Below are 14,883 nucleotides of genomic sequence, written 5' to 3'. Positions count from 1 at the left end.
AAGCCACTGTAGTGTATTAAGGGCTCTTAAGAAGATCTTTGGTCATAAAATTTGTGCAGCTTTAACCTGAAATCTTTTGAACATCTTCCTATAAAACCCATTTTGGGGAAGAGAGGCTGACCTCATCTCAAAGGTCCCTTCCAATTCTCACAGCCTGTCATTCTGGTTTTGGCTACGCCACTAACGTGCTATACGACTTACCTCTCAGGCCCTCAGTGTAAGTTAGTAAATGGGTGTGCAAAGTTTGCATCAGATCTCTTACCTGCTTCCAGCTCTAAATCCCCCTATTAGGGCCCACACCAGGACTTTTTCACTTAATTTTATTCCTCTTCCCTCGAGGATCTTTTTATTACTTAATCAAAGCAGGTTCTTGGCAGAGAATTACAAAGATGCAGAGAAGCAAATAAAGAGAATTAACTTTTCTCCAAATGCTACTTTGGGCTCTTTTACAAAAAGTTTGATAATAGCTAATTAGAATTTATAGGGTCGTTACTATATGCAAGGCACTCCAGGTTGCGACTCTAACCCAAGTCTTCCTGACTCTGGCTCTGAGTTCTTAGCCACTACCATGGAAGGCCTTCCAATTAGAAAGGGGTCTTCATCCCAAACCAGGATTCATTCCCGCCCCCCCCATACACATCCTTCAGGATGCTCCCCATCTCCTGACAGTTGCTGTGGACTTTGGCCCCTCTGAAAACAGCGCCTTCAGGGCAGACTGTGAAGAGCAAGGTCTATGCCTCCTCCCACTCCCACTCCACCCCTTCCCCCCAAATCACAGGATTTGGAGTAAATTTGACAGGCAGAGACTGAAGAATAGGTGTGTAATTAAGCCTCAAATTGACTATTGTTTTATGTGACTGTCTGATAAAGACGACACAATGGCTGCCAGGTGGGGGCTGGAGGTGAGATTTCCCAAGTGGAGAATTCCAGAAGACAGGTTACCAGGCTCAAGTGTGGCAGCAGCAGAGCCAATCCAGTGGCGCAGGGAGAGGACCCAGCCAGGGAGGGAGAAAGCCAGGAGGTTTGGCCAGGGCTGGTCTGTGCACAAAGGGAACATGGGGGCAGAGTGAATTAGCAGCAAACCTGGTCCCTGCTATAGAAGCTGGGGGACTGGAGCACCCTGTCCAATAGAAAAAGAATGTGAGCCACATGCAATTTTAAATGTTCTAGTAGCTACGTTTAAGGAAAAAAGTAGGTCTATGAAATAGATTGCTGTAGCAATCAGGCTCCCAAACTCAAGTGCCATCAATGCCCAGGTAGGTGACAGAAATATATGGAGCAGAGTGGCATAAGCAAATTTCATACTTTCCTGTAAGAAAAACAACACAGTTCATTCACTAAAATGTTTTCAGTGTAGGGACACTAAGGAATGGTGGGGACTGTGGCAAACAGAATGTATACCCAGTCCAAATTAGCTCCAGTGGACTGCTGATTGCCTTATGAGCATAGGAACTTGGTATTGCTACAGTTTCCAATTTTTAAAAAATAAACTCGAGGGATGAAGATTTGACCCAATGGATAGGGCATTCGCCTACCATATGGGAGGTCCAAGGTTCAAACCCAGGGCCTCCTGATCCATGTGATGAGCTGGCCCACACACAGTGCTGATGCTCTCAAGGAGTGCTGTTACACGCAGGAGTGTTCCCTGTGTAGGGGAGCCCCATGCACAAGGAATACGCCCCATAAGGAGAGCCACCCAGCGCGAAAAAAGTGCAGCCTGCTCAGGAGTGGCGCCGCACACACGGAGAGCTCATGCAGCAAGATGACGCAACAAAAAAGAGACACAGATTCCGGGTGCTGCCTGACAAGAATACAGGCGGACACAGAAAAACACACAGCAAATGCACACAGAGAGCAGACTGGGGGTAAGGGGAGAGAAATAAAATTAAAAAAATAAATCTTTTTTTTTAAAAAGCTCAAAGTCATGATTTTTAAAGGTTAGCTCTTGGTTCTAATTTATTAAAAAAAAATTTTTTTTAATTGACAGGCTGGATTTCAATCTCTGATCTCCTCTAAACCCTTGACCATGTTTTACAGAAGAGAAAACTGAGGTTCAGAGTGGTTAAAAAATTTCCCAACTCACAGCAAAGATAAAGAACTGGGTCTTCAGGTTCCCATTCCAGGGCATATTTACGACTGGAGTAACTAACCAAATTGATATTTAACCATTATATTGAGTTTACTAGGTGTCAGGTTCTGTGCTAAACACCTAACTATGATACCAGGAAGGAAGCACTGTTTATAGCGCCAGGTTTACAGAGGGTGGGGGAACTACGGCTCAAAACCGTGAAGTAAATTGCTAAGATCACACCCCCGGGCTTGAACCGGTTCTACATTAGAGGACAAGACTGTTCTCAAGGCTAAACTGCCCAACTCGGCTCTTGCTACACACCCTTCTACCTCCCGTGGATGACGACGCTCAGATACCAAGGGCAAGGGGCTGCCGGGGAGCACCTCCACTCGGGCTTCGACCCTGGCGCCTCAGATTATATTGCTCCTGTGGACTGCTTTCCGGGTAAGATTTTGTTTGAAGAAAGAATAACACTGCTCCCCACCCACCCCCCTTTTTAAAAAATTTAAAAACCATTGGTCTGCCTACAGCCCCTCGATTTACAAGTGGCGAAACTGAGGCCCCGAGACGCCGAGGTCCCTCAGCAGGTAGGTAGTCAGGGTCAGAGCAGTTAGTGTCTCCCTGCCCCGGTGCTGGGGTCCAGGAAGCCAAGCCCTGCCAGCCGAGCTGTCCCCTGGGTGTGCCGGGGCCTCCCTCCCGCTTCCCGGGCTCTGGCCAGGGCAGGGCCAACCACCTTCTCCTCCCTTCCTCACACCTGTTTGGATAACTTTTTGACCTGCTCCTTCCCAAGCTCTCCCGCAGGTGCGGCTGCCTCAGCGGCTGGCCCCGGGGAATCCTGGGGCTTAGCAGCGCGGCGGCCCAGGCCTGGCCGGCCCCACGGCAGACAGTTGTCAAACAGTGGCTGTCTGAGCAGGAGGCGGCCTGTTTACCCAGGGCAGGCCCCGGGCAGGAGGCTGCAGCTTCCTCCCCACGCCACTGGCTCAGCCCTGCCCATCTGTATTTGCTCATTCCACAAGTATTTATGGAGCGCCTACTGTGTGCCAAGCACTATTCTACACCCCGGGGATACAGCAGGGCGCCAGACAGTCATGATCCCTGCTTTAAAAGAACTTACTTTAACAGTGGGAGACGCAGATGCTAAACAGATTAACAAACACGTAATTTCAAGTGGTGCTAAGAGCCGTGAAGGATGATGGGATAGGCAGTGATGGGGGGAGAGGTGGGGTAGACTTAGATTGCCGTGTCCCACTGAGCTAAGAGCCAAGCTATGGGATGAAATCAGCGATGGGCAGACGTGGGGAAAGGGTGGTCCTGGCACAGGCATGCCTGGCATGACGGAAGCCAGCATGGCAGAAGCGGAGCGAGCTAAAGGGAGAGCGGCTTCGATGATCACCCAATCCTGCAGGGCCTTGGAGGTCAGGGGGCAAAGTGTGAGTTTGAAGTATGATCCAAAGCCATGGGAGAGTTTTTAGCAGAGATTTTAAACATAATTGTACCCTAAAATTTCTCTCCTAACTCTAATTTTTATCCCTCCAGAACTCTCTCCCAAGATTCTTGAACATGTGTTCAGGTTCATTTGATGGTGCTTAAAACAGTATTTAATTATTCTTTTTTCTTTTTAAATTTAATTTTAAGATCAAAGCTGTACATGTACACAGGTGAAAAGTCAAATAACAGTAGTTGCCCACTCACACTTCCTTGATCCTGATTCCATAGCAACTATTTTCAACTCTTCTAGCTTTTTTTTCTGGTTTTCTCCTCCATCTTTCTAAACATCATGCTTACACTACTACTTCTTGATTTTTCTGTTTTAGATTTAACAAGGGAAGTATGGCTATAATAATACTAATATATGCCAAAATCACGATATTACATAATTAAAATATGTTAACATTACTCCCAATAAAACTACTGGCAGTTTGCAGAAGACTCTCCCATCCATCCCCTTGTGCAGAACTATTCTGAGGGATAAGCACACCTAGCTGTATTAATCCCACTTTCAGAGGAAGAAACATTGCCAGGAATGATAAAGAAGCACAGTGAGATGCGGCAGTTAAAAAAACAAACATCTTCCAGCCAAGATGGAAGGAACCAGGGTCCCCGGATGACTGCAAAGGAGATAAAATTCTACCTTACATCTTAGGTTTGTTTGTTACATCAGCTAGTATTGTCATTACTAAGGCAACTGCTTGGTTTTGAAGGCTGGTTCTGTCACCTGGGGGCTGTGTGGTTTTGGGTAAGTTACTTAACTTCTCGGAGCTCTTATTCCCTTTTCTGAGAAATGGGTATGATAACAGTACCTACTTCAAAGGGCAGTCCTGAGAATTAAAGGAGTTAATTTTTACACGGTACTGACAACTGTGACTGGCCCGTGGTATATGATTACTTAAGTAAACCCAAGCTAGAAAATGAATTGGCTGGGACTCAGATCTGGGCCTTCCGATGCAAGTTCAAGTGTCTGTTTCCCAAACTCCAGACATTTGTCTTCTTCAAGATTTTTACCATCTGCCTATTACCCATTTCCTGTTCCCTTCCGTAAAATGGGGATGATAACAATAGCTTCTATTTCCAGGGTCATTGTGAAGATTAGGAGTTGATATGCAAAAAGCACCTATTTTATTATTATCACAATCTCAAACACACACCCATAAACACAGATAAGGGAAATGTGCTCTTCCTACACAGGTGCACTCTGATGTCTTCTAGTCTATTTTCCTTCTTTTTCTTTAAAATATGGGCATCTTTGTGATGTTTCATTGAGCTATACATTTATGAACGTTATACTTCAATAAAAAATATATTTTTTAAATAGCACATTTTTATTTAAAGAACAGGCAAGTAGTGAAAACAAAGGAAACCAGCTGATTATGTGAACAGCAAATGTGCTGCAGTTATTTCATCCAGCACATTAAAAAGAAAAAGCTATATAGGGAAGCAGACGTGGCTCAACTGATCGAGTGTCCGTCTCCCATATGGAATGGGGGTCCGGGGTTCAATCCCCAGGGCCTCCTGGCCCGTGTGGTGAGCTGGCCCACGCGCAGTGCTGCCGTACACAAGGAGTGCCGTGCCACACAGGGGTGCCCCTGTGTAGGGGTGCCTCTCAAGCAAGGAGTGCACCCCGCAAGGAGACCCACCCTGCATGAAAAAAAAAAGCACAGCCCGAAGAGACGCAGGTTCCCAGTTCCTCTGGATAATGCAAGCGGATGCAGAAGAACACACAGCGAATGGACACAGAGCATAGACAATGGGGGGAGGGGGGAGAGAAGGAGAGAAATTTTTTTTCAAAAAGCTATATAGAGTCTTGTCCATTAGTAGATTGGAGTCCCTAACAGCTTGGTCACTACTCATCCATAATCTCTAATGAAGACTGTTGATTTGTGCAGTAAGGATAATATATCTACTCAAACACACACACACAATTATGTGCTTCAAGGGATTTTTTACAAAATAATATTCAACATATTAAAGCAAAGGTTGGGAAGCAGACTTGGCCCAGTGGTTGGGGCGTCCGTCTACCACATGGGAGGTCCGCGATTCAAGCCCTGGGCCTCCTTGACCCGTGTGGAGCTGGCCCACGCGCAGTGCTATGCGCGCAAGGAGTGCCCTGCCACGCAGGGATGTCCCCACGTAGAGGAGCCCCACGCGCAAGGAGTGCACCCCGTAAGGAGAGCCGCCCAGCGCGAAAGAAAGTGCAGCCTGCCCAGGAATGGCGCCACACACACGGAGAGCTGACACAACAAGATGACGCAACAAAAAGAGACACAGATTCCCGGTGCCGCTGATAAGGATAGAAGCGGTTACAGAAGAACACACAGCGAATGGACACAGAAAGTAGACAACTGGGGGGGTGGGGGGAAAGGGAGAGAAATTTTTTTTAAATCTTAAAAAAAAAAAAAAAGCAAAGGTTAGCAAACTACAATCCCCAGGTAAAGTGTGGCCCACTGTCGGTTTTATAAATAAAGTTTTATTGGAACATAGCCATAGTCATTCATTTCATTATTATCTGTGGCTGCTTTCATGCCCTAGAATGACAGAGCTGAGGAGTTGCCACAGAGCCCACCTGACCTGCAAAGCCTAAAATATGCATTCTCTGGCCCTTTATAGAAAAAGCTTACCAACCTCTGTATTCAAGTTACATTTCAGAGTCCTTCAAGCTTAAGATAAATCTTATTCTAGTTTGTTTCTTATCTTACTCTAGGAGGTTTTAATGATTACATTTCCCCCAACATTTTACTTTGAAAATTTTCAAACCTACTAAAGGGCGAAAAAAGAGTGCAGTGAACAATAGTATATCCTTCACCTAGATCAGGGGTTCGGGGTCTGTGAGCTTGAATTGAAAAAAATCAACGTGATTATCTTTATTCTCTCTGACCTCCAACTGAAATCTAGCATTTCCTTCACGTATGAATGTATGCAATAAATAAATTACAGTAGTTCATTTCACCTGACTGGCAAAGGGGTCCGTGAAACAGAAAAGGTTGAGAACCCCTGACCTAGATTCACCAGTCGGGAACATGCTGTCACACTTGCTTTATTGCTTTCTATCCATCCATCCACATTTTTGTGGAAACATTTGATCTTAGAAATTGTATATTCATATTGTTACACGTATTTGACTTCTGCCTCTGTGCTCAAATTGAAAAAAGAACATAAAGACTGAGTTTCTTATGTTACCTTGAAAACTGCCATTCTGAACATTTGAAAAATGTGTGTGGGTGGTGGTGGTGATGGCTTTATGGCCGAGATGACCAATTGTGAGCCGGCAGATTCATGCTCCCCCTTAGTGTAGCGCTCTTCCTGGAAAACAGCTGCCAGGCTAGAGACCACATGTCCCAGACTCCTCTGCGTTTGGTCAGGGTCACATGACTGGTTCTCACCAATGGAATGGAAGTAGGAGTGATAACTATCACTTCTCGGCCAGGGTGTTTGAGAAGCAGGTGTATCTCCTCCTTCCCACCAGCTTGATGCTGAAGAGCACGTCAACCATGGAAGCCATGTGTTAAAGATGACAGAGCCACAGTAGAAGGAGCCGGGGTCCTAGGATGACTGCGTGAGGGAGATCATTTCTAACTTGCATTTGGGGTTTGTTTGTTACATCAGCTAGTAATGCCTTAGCTAATGCAACCCAGTAAATTGACTGTGTGACCCACCAGTGGGTCAAGATTATAGTTTGAAGCACACTGATCTAGTCCTCTGGTTTTCCAAATATTTTTGAACCATAGAGACTCTTCATTAAATGTTTTATTAAAAGGTCCAAGTAGAGCTTCTCTGATTGAACCAGAGGTTGTGGGGTGGGAGGAGGCTAAGAGCCTGGTCCCTTTGAACGCCCCTCATTGCCCTTGAAATGAATCCTGAGGCACCTCTCCTGACCTCTGAGGCTCCTAGGAATATTGTGAATATTGTGGGACAACTTCTGAGCCAGGCACACGCACCTATTCTCAGAAAAGGAGGCAGAGACCCAGCAGAAGGACTCAATTGGGGTCACAAATGGGTACTCAGGGCCAGAGGCATCTCCCAGGAGTCTGACCAGGGCAGTTCTGTTCCCTCCATCTCTGTGCCTCCCATTTGCTCCTCCTCGGAGAATGAGTCACACAGGCCCGGACCCATGAACTGGGTCCCCCAGAACAGACCTCAGGCATCAAAGGGCTTCTCCAGGCTAGGGGTAAGCTTTCTCCTGACTCTGGCCAGCCAGCTGCACCCTAGAACAAGTTACACAACTCTTATTCATTCCCATTTGTCCTACAGCAGCCAGCAACATGCTAGACTGCAGTAAGCACTCCGTCCCTTGCACACGTGGGTGCTTACCCTGCAGGTTTAATAATGACGATAGTTAAAATCAACATAATACTTGCCATGTGCCAGATGCTCTCAGCACGTTATCGATATTTACCTCACTTAATTCTCACAATAACCCCATAAAGTAGCTGCTCCTGTCATCACACCCATTTTATAGATGAAGCAAGCAAAGTAATTTGCCCAAGGTCACAGAGCTAGGGCATGAAGAGCTAGAGCAGGGGCTGAGCTGCTCTCCACTCTGTCATTCAGCCCCGCAGATGCTAGCATGAGGGGGAACAAGCATCGCTGAAACAATGAAGATTTGGTGTCCGACAGACCAGATTTTAATTACTTGTTTGCTGTGTGATGCAGAGAAACTTATGTAACCACTCTGAAGCTCAATTTTCCTGTTTCTAATAAGGGGATAATACTTTCCACCTTGATGGGCTAGTGCAAGGAAGAAAAGGAGAAAACAGAGTAACCAGCATCCTGGTTTCTTTCCTCCTCGCTGGCCCAGCCTCATTCCAGAGGTGAGCGTGAGTCGGGGGAAAAAAGGCACGGCGCCTGCACTTAAGCATCTCATCTTTTTAAGAACAAGATAAACCATCCATGAAGCAATCAGAAAACTCCCAAGATACTTTCAATATACGATGGACTTAAATACAGTCCAAAATAAGCAAAATCAGAGCAGCAGGAGACCAGGCTCTAGGCCTCTCAGCCTGGAACATTCTTCCCCCTTCCCTCTCTTCTCCGGGCCGACCCTTCAGAGCACAGCTTAGCCCTCAGTTCTTTCCTCCGGGAAGTCATCCTCCCCTGTGCTTTCTTTTTGCCCTTTGTGTTCCCACAGGGTTCTGTCAGCACCATTCATGGCACTTGTCACATTGCTTGGAGTCCTGCTAGCCTTTGTCTACCCCACCAGCCTGGGTGCGCTCCAAGATCTGAAGCCCAGGTTTATTCTACTGTGTCCCCCTTGTACATCCTAACTCCCCCGTGGATGTTTGTTGAAGAAGTGAGCAAATGAACAACAAATTAATGAATGCAGAAGCATCTGGAGCAGGAGTTCTTAACCTTTTGTGTTCCTTTGCCAGTCAGGTGAAAGCCATGGGCCCTTGACTAAGTTCACACTATACTGGGTATTATTTAATAAATATATCACCTGCATCAACACGTCCCTACAAGAATAACGTTTTTTTTGAATTTCAGTTCAAGCTCATGGACCCCTGGCAAAGAACCCCTGATCTGGAGGAGGCAGGATTCACTGTGGGTATCCATTTCTTCCTTTTATAAATTGGGACAGAGAAGCGAATGTGGCTCACCTGATAGAACTTCTGCCTATCATATAGGAGGGCGAGGGTTCGATACCTAGGGCCTCCTGGCCCGTGTAGCAAGCTGGCCCATGCAGAGTGCTGCTGTGCGTAAGAAGTGTCGCCCTGCGCAGGGGTACTCCTGCCGCACAAGAAATGCCTTCCCCCCCTCCTCGCAAGGAGTGCAACCCGGCCAGGAGCGGTGCCGCCCACATGGAGAGCTGACACAGCAAGATGATGCAACAGAAAAGAGACAAAGAGAAGAGACAATATGAGACTCAATGAACTAGGGAGTGGAGGTAGAACAAGGGAATGGTCGCCTCTCTCCCACTCTGGAAGGTCCCAGGATGGGTTCCAGGAGCCAGAATAGAACAGACACAGAAGAACACACAGTGAATGGACCCAGAGGGCAGACAGAAGGGGGGAGGGGGAGAAATAAGAAAACAAAAAGGGATAAAGCAAGGTGATGGCCTCCAAATGCAGGCAGACCTGAATACCCAAAGTCAATGAGGAAGTTTAAAAAAAAAAAAAAAGATTCTTAGAACTCACGCCAGGAGATTCTGATTCATTACTGAGTATGTGGGTTTAAGAAAGCTTCTTATGTGCACCCAGGTTTGTGAGCCATTAACAATAGGGTCTCAAGATTGAATTGGAATAGGGGTGGGGAACAAGGGAATGGAAAGGTGATACAGGAGGGGAGAAGGGGAAAAGGTGAGGGGAGACACTATATTTTGGGGATGAAGCATGGGACCAGTCATAGTCTGATATTGGACACTGCCTCATAGACATCCAGCATCTGGGGTCCTATCTAACTTTGAGTCCACCAACCCTTCATGGGGATGCAGCACTTTACAGCATATGATACCTCTTCCACTTCATGGATGGAGAAATTGAGGAACAGAGAGTTGAAGAAAAGCACCCACTATCGCACTGCTGTACCTAAGAGAGCCCACTTAACCAAACTGCCTCTGCAAAGAGCACCTCATCTGGCCGGAGACTGATGCTGTTGGTCAAAGGGACTAGGCCAATATACTTGGGGAAAATCAGACCCATCTGGCATTTAGAAACTGATAGCTTGTCCTAATAGAAGATGGTAGGCCAGTGACCAAGTCACCCCTTGTTTCCTTACTTATCCTGTCCCGAGCACTTGCAGGTACCTCTATTCTAACTCACCTCAACCCAACCCATCTCATCCTTCCATCACTCCAACCACCCATTTATCTTTTAACCTACCCACCGATCATATCCATCCATCCATCCATCTACCCACCCACCACCCATCTATCTAGTTACCTTTAAGTAACTTATCACATCCACCCACATACTCCATCCATCTACTTATCCCTCCACCCATCCACTTATCCATTCATCCACCCTTCCATCTATCCAACCATCACACCTACTACAACTACTCATTAGTCCATCCACCCATTTCCAGTTACTCATGCATCCATTTGTCCCATCCATTCTATCTATCCATCCATTTACTCACCCACCCATCCATCCATTCATCCACCCATCTACCTGTCCACTCACCAGACATCCATTCAATAAGGCCAGGCACTGTGGTAGCCTACAGTATAAGGAGAAGAATCAAATACAGACCTTGCCCTCAAGGAGATTGAGGTACTTCCAAAAATGACAAATTACAAAATGGCCAAACTAATTAATTAAAAGAAACTTGCTGAGAGGAAAGCAAGGGTAAGGAAACACTGAAGACCAGAGTCAGGATAGCACACAGACATGCACTCCACAGCATCCTATTCTCAGCTGCTCTGGGCAGCCCCGCATTTGGCTCTGAGTTAAATCCTGGCTCCCACAGCTAATACTACGGAGTCAGTATACTCATCTGTGGCAGACAAAACCCAGCACTCAGTCCTACTTCCTTATATACGGAGGATCTCAACTAGGGTGATCTTGCCCCCAGGCACATTTGGCAAAGACATTTTCAGTTGGATAGTGGGGCCCCTTGTTATCTCCCATTTACAGATGAGGAAGTAGGTTCAGCGAGGGAAAGTGACTTGCCCAAGCCCACTCAGCTGGTGTGAGAGCCGGGTGTCCCAGGCTCCCTGGTTCCTGCCTCTGCTGTTTGCCCTGCACCTCGTACCGGCGCTTGAGAGTAGATCGAGAGTAGATCGAAGGGAGGAGGCAGGGCCCCTGGGCTCAAGGCCGGGAGACAAGGCTCTGACTCTGTCCCTCACCGGCCACTGCCCCAGGGCAATGATGATGATATTAGGTGAGATTTACAGAGCGCCGGGCTGGGCTTCACACCCTCGTTCTCCTCCAGTCCTCAGAACCACCCCAGCATTCTCCACCTCAGAGAGAAGGGAACTGAGGCACAGAAATGTTGAGTAAATTGCCTCAAGCCGCAGAACTAGAACCGACCTCGACCAGCCTGCGGAGGCCAACTCCTGTGCACGAGTGGTGTAAATCAGTTTCTAAAATGCACATAGTCGTCAAAAATCCCGAAAGCGCAGAAGGGGAAACAAAAAAAGGAAAACGCACCAACATTCTCGTGCCTCTCCCTCCTCAGAAACAAAACCGTCCCCAGTTTCTCTGCGTCCTTCTACACAAATGCAAACGCGCATGTGCACGCACACACCTATATCCGTTTTCGGGTGCTCTGCACGGCACTGTTCTTCCCATCTGTATTTTTTTTTCTGACGCCGGCGCAGCTTTCCATCAAAAACACGCCCCGTGACTTATCTACCTAGCCCTCCAGTGCGGGCATCTGGGTTTCTTCCAGTTTGGGGTCACCCCAAGAGGCAGAGCCCAGCGCTTCACCGCTTCACCCCTCCACCCCGCCCCGCCTGCGGGCGTCACACACCCAGCCCCGGCCCCATCTCGGTTTCCAACACCCCGGCGTTGCTGCATACCTCTTCCCGGGTGAATTATCCCCGAGCAGCCTCTCCCCTGGGATTCGGGGGCCTTGGGCCCCATATCCTGGCCTGGGCCGAGCCGGCTACAGGATCCAGGCCTAGTAAGACGCGCTCTGGGCCTCACTTTGCCGGCGCAGCAAAGTGGGAAGATGAACCGAGCTTCCCGCCCTCTGGAATTTTGGAAAGTCACCTGGGAGCCACTCCCAGGAAAGCCCGCCTCTCCACCCGCAGGCTCAGGAGGCCGAGCCCGGGGCTCCTGCTGTCCCTCCCAGCCCTTCCCACGCCCTGAAGGCGAGCCCCAGGCCTCTCTGGGTGTCCTGCCATCCTAGAGGAGCCTTGAGTGGTCTTTGGGCCCAGTTGGGGACAGGGGGCCAAGAATCCTGTGGCCTCCCAAACCTGGTGGCAGTCCTACCCAACCCACCCCCCGCCCCCACCACCCCCCGCTGGCCCCACTCACCATAGGGACCCTCCACGGGAGCCCCGAGGGGCGCGTTCACACTGACCATGGCTGAGCCCACTCAGCCGGAGACGTGGGGGCATGGGGGAGCCGGGCCGCCTCCACAGCAGCAGCGGGACCAGGGAGCCGGGCCACCAGGAAGGCAGTGAGCACCGCCAGCTGCCACCGCGGTTATCTTATTGATTCTTCTAATCGCCCAAGGTGGGTGGATATGTTAAAGAGTAACCAGTCACTTAGGGAACCTGCAGGGGGGACTGTCGCTGTCGCCATGTCAACAGCAACCTGGCCAGACCCGAGGTCCCCTCGGGCCCTTGTCCTGCATTCTGGGTTTGGGGGCAACCTAGAGCCAGATATGGGGGACACCAGCCCCCTCACAGGAGGGAGGGGTCTGACCAGGAGGGGCCGAGGTGAGAGTCCAAGCTGGGCTGGGTTTGGGGTTTTATGGCTCCAAACAATGGGTGTGGCATGATGCGGGAGCCGAGGGAAAGCTCCGGCAGGGGTGGAGGAGAACAGCCCGAGAGCTGGAACTGTGTGTTTTAAGCCTGCGGGCGCTGGGAGGGGGAGGGGGCCGGGAGTTGCTCCCAGGCACTGGTGTATTTAAATGAAACCCTGAGGGTTTGGGATGATAATCCCAATGGAACCAATGAGGAAATGGGCTCTGAGAGAAGGGGCTTGCCGGGAGTCTCAGAGCTGGAATGCAGAGGAGTTAAGAGTCACAGCCCGCAGATTCCCAGTCTAAGGCATACTTATTGAGCACCTACTATACGCCAGGACTTGTGCTAGACTCCAGCGATGCAGCAATGAGCAAAATAGAAGTCCCACCTGCAGCCTTGTGGACTAATGGAGAAGTCGGGGAGTCAATCAGATCACCATTCAAAGATATTATGATGAGCTGAGGTGGAGGGATGGAGGATGGAGAAACAGTCTGACCCCAGGCCTATGGCCAGAGGCGTTCTGCCTGCCCCCTCCTCTGGGCATCTTCCCTTTTGGAACTTCAAAGTAAACTGCTGCTGCTGGAGCCTGCACTCTGATCTCGGCAGGAGCTGCCTGGGTTTTAGCCCTCTTGCTTTCTTAGATACCTTGCTGTCTGACTTTTCTGGAGCAGCCCCAACAACTGCTTTGGGATTCTGAAATCAAGGTCTTCATCGGGTTCATTACTGACTTTTTTTTTTTTTAAGTACTGGGGGCTGGGGATTGAACCTGGGACCTCATTTGTGGGAAGCTGTTGCTCAACCACTGAGCTACACCGGCTCCCCTAGACTGACTTCTGATGAAAAGGATAGCACAAAACTGGGACCCAGAATCAGCAACACCCAGCTCCATCATTTTCTTGCTATACGGTTTTTGGTAAATTATTTCGTTTCCCCATAGTAACAAGTATCTCACAGGTTGCTCTACCTCTAAAATAGCTAATTTAAACATTCCTCTCTGATAACAGTCTTTTTTTCTAGCACGTTTGTTCAACCATCTCATGGGACAGCTGGTCCCTATTGGAAACACTGGGACTGTTTCCAGTTTTTTGGCCCTTCTATGTTCTCCCTTCCTGTCAGCATCTTCTTGTCTTCCTTTTCCTTCCTCTCCGTTTGAAGCATTTAGTCCATTATTTTAGACCCTCTCCTGCCTCTTTCACAGTTTCTTTCCTTGTAACCACCTTACAAAACCCCAAGTCTGGATGAACTAAGAATGTTGTTTTCTTCATACCTACACTCAGGCAGCCAGACACTGCCAGAGGAAAAAAATCACTCCGAGTAACCATTGGGCACCACCATAAATTCATGTGATTGCCAACTTCATGGGTACCTCAAAAATGCCCAGGATGTCTACCCTGTGTCTCTCTTCTTCTTCTTCTCTTATTCTCTGCATCTAATTCAAATCTTTTCTCTCCTCAAACCTTTAGCACCCCTACCCTCAGCAGGACGAGACTGTACCTTCTTACAGAGAAAAGAGAAGCCTTAAACCTCGACCTCCCCCAACTCCCCGGTACCTCAAAAAAATACGCCTGCGTCAACACGTTCTCACCTCCTTCCATCGAGAGCTTCCTGGGTCTGCACCCCATCTGCTCCCCCTGCCCAGGAGCCTCACATGGCCATGGGCCATTTCTTCTAAATATTCCACCTCTCCCTTTTTAGACTTTTAAAGCCAACTTTATGGAGATGTAATTTACGTACAATAGCCATGTCCCCTTTAGGGGTACAGCTGATGAGTGTTTCAAACATATATACATCCATGGAACTACCACTTTACTCAAGATCCAGAACACTTCCTCACCCCTGGACATTCCATTATATCCCTTTGGAGTCAATACCCTCCCCCTGCCCCCCATCCTAGGCAACTACCGCTCTGCTTCCCGTCACAATAGATTTGCCTTTTCTAGAACTTCATAGAAATGGAGCCATA

At 48.4% G+C, this 14,883-nt stretch overlaps 1 protein-coding gene across 1 annotated transcript in view; it reads right to left on the bottom strand.

Moving 5' to 3' along the window:
• Positions 1-12,661, bottom strand: part of HNF4A (hepatocyte nuclear factor 4 alpha) — a 59,949-nt gene extending 47,288 nt beyond the window's left edge. Inside the window, exon 1 of the mRNA XM_004468934.5 lies at positions 12,487-12,661. Within this exon, the coding sequence (XP_004468991.1) occupies positions 12,487-12,535 (49 nt within the window). The 5' untranslated portion in view covers positions 12,536-12,661. The remainder of the gene's footprint in view (positions 1-12,486) is intronic.
• Between the last annotated feature and the right edge of the window lie 2,222 nt (positions 12,662-14,883).

This window comes from Dasypus novemcinctus, chromosome 24 (assembly GCF_030445035.2).
Source record: "Dasypus novemcinctus isolate mDasNov1 chromosome 24, mDasNov1.1.hap2, whole genome shotgun sequence".
Taxonomy (NCBI): domain Eukaryota; kingdom Metazoa; phylum Chordata; class Mammalia; order Cingulata; family Dasypodidae; genus Dasypus; species Dasypus novemcinctus.
Note: the sequence above shows the minus strand (reverse complement) of the source record. Positions and strands in the feature narration are given on the sequence as shown.